Raw genomic sequence first — 16,100 nt, forward strand, 5'->3', positions numbered from 1 at the left:
CCCTATGTGTACCTGGGTTACACATAGGGCTAAGAGTGTGGCTAAATTTTAGTTAAGGAGGAGTGCTGTTACTAAAGTTTTCAAGTCACTGACTATACCATACCATTCATTTTATGACCTAACATGTCCTATATGGCATTATTCTTACTGAATATAGCTGTGGTGTGGGTCTCAGGTGCGGCTCGGATCTGGCATGGCTGTGGCTGTGGTGTAGGCAGGCAGCTGCAACTCTGATTCGACTCCTGGCCTGGGAACTTCTATATGCTGTGGGTTCGGCCCGAAAAAGACAGAATAAAATAAAATAACATAAAATCCACCCTCTTCAATGTGACATGTTGGTTTTCGTAGTCTCATGATCACCTCCTACCCAACCTCACTTCTTGCTACACCTGCATAAGGATTCTCCGGACATGTTAGACCATGTCCATTGCCAAGATGTTCTGTGTCCTGTGGGGTTTTCGCAAATGCTGTTTTCTCTGTCTGGAATGCCCTTCTTTGCTCTGACTGGGCTCCCTTTGGCCTGAGTCCTTACCCATCCTTCGGGACCTGAAGACTAACCTTCTCCGATCTCCAGAAGGTGGGGGTAATGTGGCCAGAAGCTGCAGAGGTCTTAGGTGTGCCTTCCTCACGCTTTGCTCCAGCAGCGTTGGTGTCACCGTGCAGTATTCCTTTAGTTCCATCTCTCACTTGATGGAAAGCTCCTGAATGGCAGTGACCCTTCTATTCATTCCATCTCAAACATATCACAGTAAATGTCTGTGAAAGCCTACAGAATTTTTTGCTAACTGGATAAACTGATAACTCAGGGGAGAAAAGTTGGAAGACTTCACTACCGGCAGCGTAGCAGGTGATTGATCTCAGTTTGTGCCAAAATCATCCCCTACCTTCTTCTTCCTCAGAGAATGATTCATCCCCAGCCCATTGATTTTTGGGCTCAGCCGTGTTTTGCGGGCTGTAGCCACAGGGAAACTTGGCCCCAGGTAATGGGAGTGAGACATAAACTTTTTGTTTTGTAAGCTCCTAAGACAGCTCCCTTTTTATCTCCGCAAAGCTGGTTAATGGTTGTAATAACAACAAAGGCAGGGATGTTTGTAATAAACCTTCTGAATGGGACACTCAGTGAGGCTTACGAAGAGATGTTGGAGCTTTCGGAGTTTGTGATGATGTTAGCACACCTCCCTGTGGTGGGGTCTTGTAAGGTGACTTTGATGTCTCCGCAGAGTTGTCTACACATATAATTACCTCCGGACAAAGGCCGGTTCAAGTGAACTTTGAGGTTAAGAGTCAGAGCTGGAGATAAAGGTCTCAGAGCCATCATTACAAGGTGGCAGGATTTTTCTACCTGATGGAGAAGAATCTGAACAGTAGAGCACAGGACCAAGAAGTGAGACTCGGGGAATGCTTTAGGTAGGGCTTGGCCTACCTAAAGAGGGATCATGGGTAGATCATAGAGAGAAAAGCAGAGGTACAATATCCCAGGAGAAAACTGCTAGAAAAGTTGGAGTTCTCCACAGTCTCAGGTGTGGCAAAGGAAGAGATAGAGGAAGAACCACATAACTTAGGGTAGTGTTTATGCAGCCCTGCTCTAAGAGTGCATTTGATATTAAACATAACGTAAACTGTGTAATGGTAAAATATAAAAAGAAAAGGAAATTAAAAAGGATGCCAAAACGGGTGTTCCTGTTGCGGCTCAGTGAGTTAAGAACCTCACATAGTGTGAAATGTCAGAAGGCTGGGATCTCTTTAGACAGGTTCTGTAGTTTCAGACAGCCTCCCTTAAAATTCTACTCTACCAGAATATTGCCATCCAGCTCTGAAACAATTCTCACCGTAACACCAGCTAGCTAATCCCGTCCTAAAGTGTTCCGTGTTCTCTGTTTTGTTCCTCTCACTCACCCAAGATAGCAGGGCCATCCGTTCCTTCGGTGATTTGACTCTTTTCTTACTTCCTGGATGGCCACTGTTTTTGTCTCGTGTTCAGCCTCCATTTCAAGTCTTCCTGCTGATTTTCATGCTGCTCTCTCTGGCCGTAAAACCCAAATGCGTCCAACTTAGAGGTCAAGGACTATTGGTTCACAACCTTGAAAATCTTCCCCGATCCATAGGATGTGCACTGATGCTTCCTTTTTATCGGCAGTGGACCCTCTGGCCACCTGGTGTGTGTGCTCAGTGCACACAGGCTCCACCCTTTCTGAATTCCTGCTGACTTTTTATTGCAGCCTGCCCTTGCCATCGGATTTCACGTGGTCCTGCTGTGTTGGTACCCTCTTGTTTTCAACTGCATAATATTCTGTGTGGTTTGTCCTTACCACTCCCTGCTCTGTTTCATAAATGATGCAGCGAAAATAGTCATTTCCTTAGGTGATAGGACCAGAAGAACACTTAAATATTTCATCTGCCTCTTTCAGAATAGCAGCACTTTGAGCGTTACCCGAGTGAATTTGTCAGTATAACCCATATAGGACAGCTGTATACATCTTGATATCCTTTTAAAAAAAAAATTTTTTTTTTTAGGGCTGCACCTGCAGCATATTGAGGTTCTGCAGCATATGGTTGAATCAGAGCTGCAGCTGCGACCTAAGCCACAGCCACAGCAATGCTGGATCTGTAGCCCACTGAGCGAGGCCAGGGTTCGAACCTGCATCCTCACAGGCACTGTGCTAGGTTCTTAACCCTGAGCCACAATGGGAACTCCCGCCTTGGCATCCCTTTCAGTTTCCTTTTCTTTTTTATGTTTTATCATTACATAGTTTACGTTGTGTTTAATAGCAAATGCACTGTTTTGTAACACCTCACTCTTAGAGCAGGGCAGCATAAACACTACCCTAATTTACATGATTCCTCCTCTATGCATTATTATCAAATGAATATACATATAACTATAGTTCTAAACAGCTCAAGGTTATGTGTTTCGATTGAGATTGTTCAGTGAGCAACATATATGGCAACCACATTAGCAGAACTTGATTAAAACTATTTGTTAAACTATATGGATAAAGTATATGGATAGCCTGTAGTAGAACCATTTAATTTATAAAGATAATTCCCCTTTAAAAAACAAATTTTTTTCTTCGTGTTATAAAAACAGTGTATTGCCGAAAAGGTTCACCATATTGATATACTGCTTCCCATTTTACTGTTCTTCTTACAGACTTTTCATATTTGATTAAAATTTGAAAGAGTAATTCAATGGAAAGACATGTTATGAACTTTAAATGGAACAAAGGTTACCATCTACTGTCAAATCCCGTTATGTGTTGTCATGATAAATACCAGCAGGTTTTTTTAATGGATAGTTAAGATTTGCTCATTATTTTTAAGGTGATGAGATTGACATGGTTGCTTGTACAGATGTTCTTATTTCTCTTCATTACAAGAATGAATGTTCCTTCTATAGCCCAATTCTTTTTATAAATTTCTTTACAGGGCTTCCAAATCAGTTATAAGTCGATCAGGCAGCATTTATCACCCTTTAGTGTTAAAGCAAGAAACTGAAACATAATATATTCTTCCCTCTCAGGATCTGGCATTTTAAATAAATACCAGAGACTAAATAATGTAAGATTTTTGACTTCCTAATGTTAATTTAAGACTTTATTAACATATTTTCATTACAATTATGTGAATTTAGATTTAGTTCACCTGCTTTTAAAGATTATATTAATGATAACTCTAAGAAATAATACAGTTGGTTTTTAATTTGTGTGTGTATGGAAGAAGGTTATTTTTAAAATCAGCTGTTGATAATGACCAGATAGAGGGATATCAGTTGCCAGCAAACAAAGCCAAGCATGTGTACAGAAATACTCCTGATTATTTGATAATAAATCATCTTTATGATTATACTCAAAATTATGACATGAGGATGTCACTGATGTGGAAAATAACCAAGTCACAGGCTCCCTAGATCTGTTATCTATTTGTGCATGGCTTCCTGAGGTTCCACGGTCATCACTTTAATGCAGATACTTCCTCTCCATTGCCCAGTCTAGCAAATAAAGCCAGTTCATCTGGTCAAGTTTATATAGATGTACTACTCAAATTTATTTATTTATTTTTTTATTGATTTATTTATTTTTGTCTTTTTCCCTTTTCTAGGGCCACTCCCGAGACATATGGAGGTTCCCAGGCTAGGGGTCTAATGGGAACTGCAGCCATTGGCCTACACCAGAGCCACAGCAATGCCAGATGGCAGATCCGAGCCACCTCTGCAACCTACACCACAGCTCACAGCATTGCTAGATCTGTAGCCCACTGGGAGTGAGGCCAGGGATCGAACCTGCGTCCTCATGGATGCTAGTCATATTTGTTTCCATTGAGCCACGACGGGAACTCCTAAAATTTTCTGTTTTTGAAAATGATTGACCATTTGAAAATCAACTTTTCCTGGTTTCCTACCTAAATGCTGAACAACAAAGGAAAGATGAGTTCATTTATGCCATATTCATGTAGAAAAATATCCATGTAGCCCTTTTATATAAAAACGTATAAGGGAGGAACCTAAAACTGAGGAAGAGGACATACCTGTACTAGATCTTTCCGAACTAGGTAGAAAAGCCTTTAGTAGCAATGAAGCCCTCAGGGATTTAAGGAGAGGAATTTGCAATCTGAGTTTAAGACTTGCGGTCTGGAACATGGCTGTGGGAAGAGGTCATCACTCTGACTGCGAAGGCAGGCAATTTGGAGATGAGGTAATTGTATTCTCCTTGAACTTGAAAGGTCAAGATAATGGCAAGAGTTGCAGGGAAGAGAAGGAGCTTTAGCTTGGTGTCAGAATGTTTGGAGCAGGTCAGGGGGCGGGGTGGAGGAGGGAAGAAGAGGGTCAGCTGAAGACCTGAGGTCGGATAAGAAAACCAACAAGAAAGAGCCTGATAGATGTGAAAAACCTAAGGGTCAGCCATGGGATTTTTTATCCTTTGGCTTTTTGTCCTGGTTGTTGTGGCTTTTAAAGCAGCGCTTCCCACTTGTGATGGAACGTGATGGAGGCTAATGTGATCGAAAGAATGTGAATATATATATATAAAAGAGTGTATTGCCGAAAAGGTTTACCATATTGATATACCGCTTCCCATTTTACTGTTCTTCTTACAGACTTTTCATATTTGATTAAAATTTGAAAGAGTAACAATGGAAAGACATGTTATGAACTTTAAATGGAACAAAGGTTACCCGTCTACTGTCAAATCCCGTTATGTGTTGTCATGATAAATACCAGCAGGTTTTTTTAATGGAGATATATGTATATATGGCTGGGTCACTTTGCTAAAACAGCAGAAATTGACAGAACATGGTAAATCAACTATTATTAAAAAAATAACATCTTAAAGCAGTACTTCCTACTGGTTTGAAATGGTGTGAAAATACCCATTGGAGCCAAGAGAATGCCAGCTTCTTCTTCCAGCCTCTGGTACTTGAAATGGGGGAGAAAAGGTAGTTTCTCCTAGAAATGCTCACAAGAAAAATGGTCGAGAGGGGATATGGATGGCTAGAAAAGAATGATGAGACAGTTCAGGCAAGGGGAGTAGAAAAGCATGGACATGAAGAGGAAAATAGACTCATTTGATCAGATTGAGGTTGAAAGGAGCAGAGTGGGGAGAAATCATCGGAGAACAAAATTGGGACCTGACTGTGGTGAACTTTGACTATCACCTGACCTTTAAGAGAGTGGTTCTCATTTACCCTCCGCCACCCCCACGTTGTAATTCACCCGATAGAGGGGTGAAAAGAGAAACTCAAATATGAGACTTACCCCTCTCGGTAACCATGGTCCAATCCCATTGAATAGCAGCCCTGTCGAAAAGGTCCTCATGGGTATTAACCACTCAATGTTCTTAAAAGGACTGCATCTTCCAAAAAAATTGCAGCATCCTTCTAAAGATTGAGTCAGGTGACATGACAAAGTCTATGTAGCAAACACATCATCGATTTGGTTTCAAACGCTGTTTTTCCTCCCAGGAATTCTTTCTTCCTTATCTCTTATAAATGCAACATATAGATTCTCTTTATCCTTCTCACCCTCTTTTCTTTCTCCCCCTCCCTCTTTCTTTCCCTTCCTTCACCTGTTCAGCAAACACTTGGGAAACCTCTATAATTGAACATTAGTTTTCATTACATTGAAACTATCATCTTTCATGCTTGATTTTCACTCCAGATCTTTAGTCTTCCTCAAATAGAACCCTTTGGTACCTTAATGATAAAATAGGAAATTAATATATAGTAAGGAAGGATTCAAGTCACATATGTGACCTACGCCAGAGCGCATGGCAGCACCAGATCCTTAACCCACTGTGTGAGGCCAGGGATTGAACCTGCATCCTCATGGACACTATGTTGGGTTCTTAACCTGCTGAGCCATAGCAGGAGCTCCTGAGTGAGTTAAAATTTAATTCCTCATGTAAACAGAGGGACAGATATTAATATAACAAATGATCATCACTGCTCAGAATGGAAATGTGGAGACAGATGAAATTTTATAAAATGTTAAATTTTGAATGTCTCTCATAGATAAGTGCCCAATCCACACTCACAAATGATTTTTTAGTGTATTTGAAAAACTGAGATATGAGTTCCCATTGTGGCTCAGCAGTAACGAATCTGACTAGTATCCGCGAGGATGAGTGTTCGATCCCTGGCCTCGCTCGATGGGTTAAGGCTCCAACATTGCTGTGAGTTGTGGTATAGATCTCAGACATGGTTCAGATCTGGCATTGCTGTGGCTGTGGTGTATAGGCTGGCAGCCGCAGCTCTGATTTGACCCCTAGCCTGGGAACTTCCATATGCTCTAAAAAGCTAAAAAAAAAAAAAAAACCTGAAGTGTACATCATACAAAATTTATCATTTTACCTATTTTTATCTGTACTATTCAGTGGCATTAAGCACACTGACAGTGTTACGCAGCCATCACCACTGCCCATCCATCAGCACTGTCCGTCTCCAAGACTTACCCGTCATCGTGGAGGAAAACTCTGTACCCACTATTAAAATAACTCTTCCCCCCTCCTTGTTGCTAGTGACCACTATTCTACTTTCTGTCTCTGAACTTTACTCCTCCAGGTGCCTCATGTAAGTGGAATTACGTAATATTTTTCTCACACATTTTGGTGGTACTTTCAGAAGCATCTGGGCTAGAAAATTGAGAATAAATGTAACGTCAGTCTGGGCTTCACGTGAGACTGATAACCTGGCATCAAAGTGCTTTTTCACCTTTTAACTAGAAAATTCAAAATTCTTAGGCTTAAACCTATGTCTCTCTTTCCACTTTGTTCACAATAAAATTTAACCTCTTATACATTGTAGAATTTTACTTACAGTGAAATGACAGAACTTTAGCCATGAAATGTGTGGTAATCTCATCCAAAATGACCATCAACTATGACCCAAGTACCTTAAATACTTTATCTCATTTTATTCATCACAACAACCCTGTGAAATGTGGGGTGCCCCATTTTCTAAGGTTATAAATCAAGACTGGGAGACTTCCAGTATTGTTCAAGCCACACAGCTAGTAAGAGCAACATCAGGATTTGAACCCAGGTCTGTGTCTTGAAAGCTCACTAACATTCCCTGCTACTGAGCAGTAGGAGAAAAGATAAGAAATAATATCTTTTCTGAACCCAACTTCCTCAAATATATAATTTCCAGTGTGTTTCTTCTGTATAAAACTATGTAGTAGTGATATGTGCCTTGGTATGACTTGAGGAAATAGGATTCTTGAGTAAATACGTTATTTATTTATTTTCAAAATTTTGTTGGAGTACTGTTGACTTAGAAAGTTGTATTAGTTTCATGTGTACAACAAGGCCAATCGGTTATAGATGAACATCTCACACACACTCACACACACACACACACACACACGTAAATACCCATTCTTTTTCCTCCTCTAGATTGTCGAGTAGATTTCCCTGTGCTCTACAGCAGGTCCTTGCTGTTATCTGTTCACCAGTTACCCCACTCTATCCTCAGTAGTGTCTATATTTTAAATTCACCTCCACACCAAGAATTATGCCTTGCTTGCTCTAACGAAGAAAGAGAATTTAAAATGAAGCAACATCATTGTGTTCATCTGGAAACAACATATTGCAGCCAACTGTTTCTTAATTGCTCAGACTGTTGATAAATAACCCAGCCCGCTGCTCTCCACAGACAATTTGCTTTGGATCAGATCAGGCAATTCAAACAATACTAATTATAGTGAAACCCCTTTATATGAATTCCTATTTGTCGAAGGGAAGAAAACCCCTGTAATAAAAGGTTAAGGCACTTATCTGTGATTTTTGCTGAAAGATAACAACCATTACCTAGGCTTGGGTTATATTAGCCAGATGAGTTTTGATTGAATAAAAATGGATAAAGTTGAATTTTGTGTGGAAAAAATCTGTATTTCAGTGTTGATCGTACTGTCATGAGTTATGTTAATTTTATCTTTTTAATTGAAAGAACAGATGTGGATGTTGTATGGAAAGCAGTATTTTCACTGAAATAAGCTATGTTGCTAAATGATTATTCACTGTCACAGAGATTTGTCTATTAATAGGCAAGTGTGTCTCTACTAGACAGAAATCAAGACTTTAGGAAGTCTTCATTATATCAGGGGATTTGCTGTAACGTGATATCATTGTATTTATGATTTGTATGGTGTTAAAATGAATATTAAATGAAACAAAATTCCCCAGGATTACTCAGGAGGCAGCTAAGTACATAACATTTTTGTACAGATGGTTGAAGGCCCCATTTTGCTCCATCACTGCATCCATATCCTTGAACGATTTCGACTGAAGACAGCATTTCTTTGAATTTTTCATTAACCCAGACGTCTTGAAATATGAATTCCTTTTATGTTTCTGTGAGTTTTGGCTAAAAGAACCCCAGTGAATAAATCATACAATACTACGTGTCACCAGCACTTGTGAATATTTCTGCTTTGTTATTCTATTCTCAGTAGAGCACCATTGATTATCAAACTCAGCGGAGAGTATTTTATCATCATACATCTCCATTAGCTCCTGGTTTGACTACCATAGATTTTTCTGGTTAAGCCTGCATTATGTATTAGGAAACCCATCTCTTCAATACAAAGTTTGATTTCATTTTTCTAAGCCTAGAACTCTTATTATGTATTATGTATAAAGATTCTTATCTTTTATATGTAAAAACAGGCTGCACTGTCTTTGTGTAAAACTGAAATATATGCCATCTTTTTTTTTCTTGATTCACAGTTAGCATATTACACTATGAAGATGAATCTCTACAATGCAATGGCTGTCAGGGTAAATATTTCTTCACTTGTTAAACAAATGAAAAGTCAATTGTGCCCTGAATTCGCTTTTAATAAAATGAGCAAACCAGAATAATGCAAATTTGATTGATATGCTAATGGTAAAGAGAGAAAAGAGTACATAGTTAAAAAGTTAGTTATATTAAATAGTCTTGGCAGGATTAAAAATTAGAGTAAAATGTAAAACATGTAATTATCAATGCTTATGTTTTAGAATGTTAAATATCTCGGAGCCATGACTAGAGAAAGACTGTAAATATTAATGAAGCAATGTATTCGTTTCCATATGTCACACAGAATATTGTGATAAATAGATGAACATGGTTCTGGAATATAAGATTCCTGCCCAATACAAATCAATTAGAAATTATTCATATGATTTAACAGTAATAAAGTCAGTTTCCAGCTTAGAAGCTTTATTCCTATCATTTCTGTGTTCATTTTTATGTGTTATTTGCCTAATAGGAAGCTGAATTTAGTGCTTATGAGGCTTCCTTGGTTTCTGCACAGAGTTTGGGAATAGCCACAACAAAAGTATTATTTCTTTTGTATCAGACAATGCGGTTTTAGCTTGTGCGGAACTCTTATAAATGGGGAGCTTAAGTGAATTTCATTCATATCCTTAAAACCTGTGTTGCCTAATTATATTTTCTTTCATTAATCGATGGGTTCTTGCTTCTGCTAATAACAAATTTGATCTCGGGTGAAGCAAGGGAATGAAAGATCTTTTGAGAGTCCTGTGCTGAACTGAGGCAGCAATTAACATTATTTTGATGAGGTCTGCTTTGGGAAGGGGCTTTCCCCTTCAGGTGTGAGCTTGTGGGGGCCCCGCCCACCATGACCCCCCCCCCCATTCTTCTCTCCACCTCCCTGGGCTTCTGCAGTTTAAGGGGAAAAAAGGAGAGGAAGAAGTGGATCTTTTTTGCTTCTCTTCCTAAGCCAGATACAGATACTCCAGGCGCACTGGGCTATCTTTACCTCTCTTAGAAATATAATAATGTAATAATTTGGTTTTCCTCTTTTAATGGAAATGCTTGGGCCAGGGAATTTAAGAGATTCTGAGTCTCTGCACAGCTCTGCCAAAGACTTAACCTCTGAACCTAAAACAGTGTTAGATTTTTTTCTTTCCTGCATACCCCTTGTCAGATAGGTCTACAAAGTGCAAAGCAATAGAGAACCTTAAGCAGTTGATGACCAAAGGCTTAGATGTCCCCACTGGTCACCAGGGGAGGTTGAGGCACAGGAGTCAGGGTTGAAAGAAGTGCATTCTCTGGTGTGTGATTTAGTCCCACATTCTGTGTTGAGTTCTGATCTGGCTTGAATCATTACGATTCCTTTTACCTTGACTACCCATCTCTAAGTGGTCCACGTCACTCCAAGCCACTCGGAAGGCAATCGTTTTTGACTTATCCCAACATCCTACAAAAAGCCGCATTTCCTAATGTTACCAAACTAAGCTGCGGTCCACTTGCCTGAACGCTGTAAAGGCAATCTACTGACACCAGGTCGTGGTGAAGGACAGCGCAGCTTTTGTTGCAGCCCCCAAACAGGTAGCTAGTCCTTAAAAGGTCTGAGCTCCCCAAAGGCTTTCAGGGAAAGGTTTTTAAAGACAGGGTAGGGGGTGGGAGTTGAGTGACGTGTGGTCAGCTGGTAGACAGTCTTCTGACGGGTTGATGGTGAGGTGACAGGGAGTCAACATCATCCATCTTCTGGTTCCCGCCAGTTTGGGATCCACGCGCTTGTGGGCAGTGTATAGTTATCTTCTCCCACCTGGCGCAGGCTTCAGTATCTGCAGAACATCTCAAAGGACATGACTCAGAATATGATCTATAGTCCTTGAGAAGAATCTAAAGTCCTTGACTTTGTTTAATGATTGAACTACCATTATTTTGTCTCGCTCAACTGTTTTCCTTTCTCTCTGCGTTTTCTCACTTCTCTGATGAAATTTACTCTTAGGAATCTGGGGAAGGCCTAGAGGCTAAAGGTTTCCTGCAGACAAGAGGCAGGAGGCAGACATGGGGCTTGAGGTCTGATCCCAGAACTCCCCATAGGATCCTATTCGGTTACCCCTAAGAGCCTTGCCCAGGGTCCCCTTATCTTCAATGCATGAACATCAGTGGACAATTGGAACTGTGCCTCAGTCCTGTGATCCTAGAGAACAGCGGTTTCACCACCCTCCCACCCTCCCCGCCCCATTCTTTTGTGTTTCGGAAACAGCTTCCTGCCAAAAACCCACCCTTTCTCAAATGACTTAGGTAAGAGGCACAGATGGCTCCTTGTGTAGCTATGACAAGGCCAGACACAACCCCCCAGAGTCCCATTCTTCACCTCACAAATGATGAGCTGAACTGCTTGTCTCCATCCATCAACTGGGAAAAACATGCTCATTAACCAGACTGTGCTTAAGCGTGTCTCCTCTCCCCGAGCCCCAGAACTTTAGGCTGCCTGTGGCATCTCCTTGGCACCTCCTCCTAGAATGGACCAGCTCCAGGGTAACACATACTCTGAGCTGCTGGCTGATCATGCTGCCTTTCATCCCGCTTCCCCATTTCAGTTTCTTTCCAACCTGTCACACCTTCCTATAAAAGCAACCCTCTTTTTGGCTAATATTTGGCATGTTTGCAAATCTTATGATCAAAGGTTCTCTGTATCGCAATAGTTCTCCTCCATCTCCTGCAGGAGTCCTTCACCCCCTCTTTCTTGCAATGACTCTTTCAAATCAGATCTCTCCTTGCTGTGTCCAGGTTTGTTTTTTATTTGACACATTCCAGGAGAGAAGAGTAGAGGTGGGGATACAGTGGTCGTTAAAATGAGGGGCAGGAAGGCTTGACCATTACTAGAGGTTGAAATGATCCACCGCAGACACTCACCAATTTGTGTGAGGCTCTGTGGAGCATGCAAGTACTTCTGTGGGAAATTTATCATAGAAACACTTTGCTAACAGACAGGTTTGAAGACTTCCTCCAGAGTTTTGGATAAGTTAATTGGGTAACTTGGTAATGGGGATTTGGGAAAGAGGCTTGTTTCCATAAAGGCTACAATGTGATTGCCTAATGAAGACTAATTTTTAGCATTGGTTGATGACGTGACCAGAGCTGAACTTCTTTGTAAGTGGACTTGGACAAATCTATTTATCTTTTTTTCTTCTTCTTCTTCTTTGGCCAGCCCATGGCATATGGAGCTCCTTGGCCAGGGGTCAGATCCGAGCTTCAGTTGCCATGCCAATGCTGGCCCAGGAACTGAACCTGTGTCCTGGTGCTGCAGAGACTCTCTGATCCCGTTGTTCCACAGAGAGAACTCCAACAAATTTGTTTGTAAGTGGATGTTTTGCAAGGTGATGCTCTGAAAATTCTGCTCTCTGCCAGCATGAGAGGCTGAAGAGATCAGTGCATGGTCCATATACCTTCACGCTGTACACATCTGAAGATTACAACCCTAATGAGATACAGCAGCTGAATAATATCTCTAATTCTGCCTTTTCGGTTCATAAGCTACCAAGTTACTTTTTCAAAAGAACTACCCTTTAAATGATTTAAGTATGGGTGGCTGTGAGTGTACAAAAGGAAGAATTTCTAAGACTAACAGATAACTACACCAAAAATCTATATGACCAGTAATATTCAGACAGATTTATTTTTATATATGCACCTTGCTTTTCCCCTTATACTAATATAATCGCAAGTATCTATTTGACTGGCGACACCTAGAATAACATTATATTCAGTTGTCAAAGAGGCTAATGGAGCATTTCTGAAAAGAGAAGGAATTTTAAAATATCATTTTTAGCTTATCCATTCCTAAATAGATGTAACTTTTTTATAGCGAAGAATAAATTATGTGACTGTTTAATACAATAGATATTCATATCCTGACTTGCTGCATTTATTTTTTAAAGAGTCACCTTTATAATCACCCTACCCATGTACGATTGATCACTCTTTTTTTATGTCTCTATTTTACCATCAATGTACTTCTGACATAGAACCTGCAGCATTTTATTATCCTTACCAATTTACATGCCTAATCCACCCACCACACCTGTAAGTCCCTCAGGGCCCAGATCCTATCTTCCTATTCTTTGTATCTACAAGTCCTGGCTCGTAGTAGGTGGTTAAATAAATTTCCCTGAATAAATCGAGAATGTTAGCTCACTCTTTTTTAAACAAGGAGTAAAAAAAAGTTATTTATTTTTTGCCTGTGCCTGTGGCAAGCCAAAGTCCCTGGGCCAGGGATTGAGCCCACACCACAGCAGTGACCAGAGCCACAGCAGTAACAATGATGAATCCTTGAACCACTAGGCCACCAGGGAACTCGTATATCATCTTTGTCTAATCCCCTTCGTGGCCTTGTTGGAAATTTCTTAAGCCTTTGCGAGGATATCTTTGAGGCTTTTTTGAATGCCTGGCAGGGCCATGTGGTGTGGACAAACTGGATATGGGAAGGTGATGTTTGGTCAGTGATGTTCCCATGTGAATGGGAGACCCTACAAGCTTTGGGACTTTGCAAAGTGTTATAACATGTACAGGCTTGGAAGAGGCTTGCTGTGATACAAGATGCTGTCAGAACCCACACTATAACCTGTGCAAAAGCCCTGCTACTGCTTTGCTGTTAGCCTAGTGACAGTCAATTAATACAGCAATGAATGGCTCAGTAAATTTTTATCTTAGCTTCTGGGGCCCTGTTCCTCCTGTGTCTCTGTGTGACATTTTATTGCCTTTTTAGTCTTTAATTTGAATTTTCTCCAGATTAGGGCTTTGCTTTTCCTCCAGCACCGGGGCTGCTCCCTTGTGGCTCTCATTTAAATGTGGACCTCAATTTCTCTTCTTCTCTTGCTCTTTGAACAGCTCTTAGTATCTTATACAAATGTCTTGAGTTGATTCATTCACTCAACTTCTCTCTCTCCCTGTCTTATCTAGATGTATGATTGTCTATCTTTTTACAGCCTCGTGTAGAACTGACCCTCCATTTCTGATGCTGGTGAGCACCTGTCTAAATACTTGGGCATTACCTCACACCCTCTAAACACGGCACCTGGAGAGTCAGCTTCCTAACAACTATATAAAGGTGAAAGTCAGAATTACTTGAAGTATAGAAGGCCCATTTAAAAATATCCCCAAGGGAGTTCCCGTCATGGCTCAGTGGTTAACGAATCCACCAGGGAACCATGAGGTTGCAGGTTCGATCCCTGGCCTTGCTCAGTAGGTTAAGGATCCAGGGTTGCCATGAGCTGTGTGGTGTAGGTCGCGGAGGTGGCTCAGATCCCTTGTTGCTGTGGCTCTAGCATGGGCCGGTGGCTACAGCTCCGATTAGACCCCTAACCTGGGAACCTCCATATGCCACAGGAGAGGCCCTAGAAAAGGCAAAAAGATGAAAATAAGAATAAAAATAAAAATATCCCTAGGTAGCAAAAAAAAGTACAGTTTAGTGGAATTATGTCATCCATCCAAAGGTCTTTTACTCATTCTTTTTCCCCAGTACTTTGATTCATAATTCTTAACAGTTAGTATCTTTATTTTCTTTATGGCCTTTGTTTACTGGCTGACCCCATCTGGGGTGAAACCCATTGTATGAAGTGGCACAGATCTTATGCCTAATTCTTCCATTTCTAGGGATGGATCCATCCAGACTCAACTGTGTGTTTATGGTCCCCATTTCACCAGTAGAATGGTTCCAGATGCTCACACTTATTCCTGAGCATGAATAATTATAGCTGGTAGATACCTGAGTATACCTTAATCAAACCAGCTGCCAGTGAGAGCTCTCTGTCTCTGAGGCATATATGCAAGAACATGATTGCAATGCCACGTGTTCCCCAATCTCGGTAATTCAGAACCACTAGTAAATAATAATAACAAGAGCTAGCTATCGCATAGCCGTTACCACTTTTTAGGCACCATTCTAAATATTTTCAATATTTTAACTATTCCCTGCCATCCTCATGACCATCCCTCTGAGGTGTAGGCATCATGATGATTCCAATTTGAAAGATGAGAAAAAGGAACCACAGAAAGATATTTTGCCCAAGGTCACCTTGCTAGTAAGTGACAGTGTTAGGAATTGAACCCAGGAAGTCTCGTACCCACGTTCCTGTTATTTCTGGTCACCGGTGGTCTTGCCTTTACTTGTGGTCTTCTCCTTTCTTCAAGAACCTGGGTGAGAGCAACCATATGAACCCTGGACCAAGCTGTAGGGAAGTTTTATTCCTCACACTGGTTTTCTTGGTAAACTGACCCCATGGCCCTGGTAATTCATGAGCATTCTTACTGGCAGTACATTTCTTACTTTTGTATTCATTCATTCCTTTTCCCCCTCCTGTTTGCCCCCCCCCACTTCCTCCTCCCTATCCTCCCTCCCTCCAGGGAATTCTAAAGTTAATGTCAATTAGCAGCTCAGTGCCCATGCTTCCCCTTCTAGGCAGAATGGGATGGCTGGGGATGAAGAACCGCACCTTCTAAATGAACATTCAAGCTGTCCTCTTCACCTGTTGCTCTTGTTAGCATCAGGATGTGTCACCCATCTTCACCTCACATAAAACACCATTCTTGCTACAATTTTAAATGGATCTTTGTGTAGGACATAGCAAACAATAAAAGAGAATCTGTCGGCGTTCTCTTGTGGCGCAGCTGGCTAAGGATCTGCCGATGTCGCTGCAGCAGCTGAGGTTGCTGCTGTGCCATGGGTTCGATCCCTGGCCTGGAAACTTCCACATGCCCTGGGCACCACCAAAAACAACAACCAAAAATAAATAAATAAATAAATAAATAATAAAAGAGAAAGAGACAATCTGTCATTTCTTTCCTGTTTGGAGTCAAAGGTGAAGAGC

General features: G+C 41.0%; 1 protein-coding gene across 49 annotated transcripts in view; it reads left to right on the top strand.

The window, feature by feature from the left end:
• Nucleotides 1-16,100, top strand: part of SPATA17 (spermatogenesis associated 17) — a 386,966-nt gene that overhangs the window by 33,286 nt on the left and 337,580 nt on the right. For 29 of the 49 annotated variants that reach the window (XR_014817028.1, XR_014817037.1, XR_014817047.1 and 26 more), the window contains 1 exon segment: nucleotides 9,219-9,269. The exons of the other annotated variants lie outside the window; for them this stretch is intronic. Coding sequence is in view for 7 of the 29 variants with exons in the window: in XM_084978710.1 (XP_084834836.1) it covers nucleotides 9,219-9,269 (51 nt within the window). In the remaining 22 variants the exon portion in view is untranslated. 49 annotated transcript variants of the gene reach the window in all.

The sequence above is a fragment of the Sus scrofa genome, chromosome 10 (assembly GCF_054392235.1).
Source record: "Sus scrofa isolate SSC_HxYL_T2T_F1_AM1 chromosome 10, Sscrofa_HxYL_maternal_Yorkshire_Landrace_v2.0, whole genome shotgun sequence".
In the NCBI taxonomy this organism is placed as follows: Eukaryota; Metazoa; Chordata; class Mammalia; order Artiodactyla; family Suidae; genus Sus; species Sus scrofa.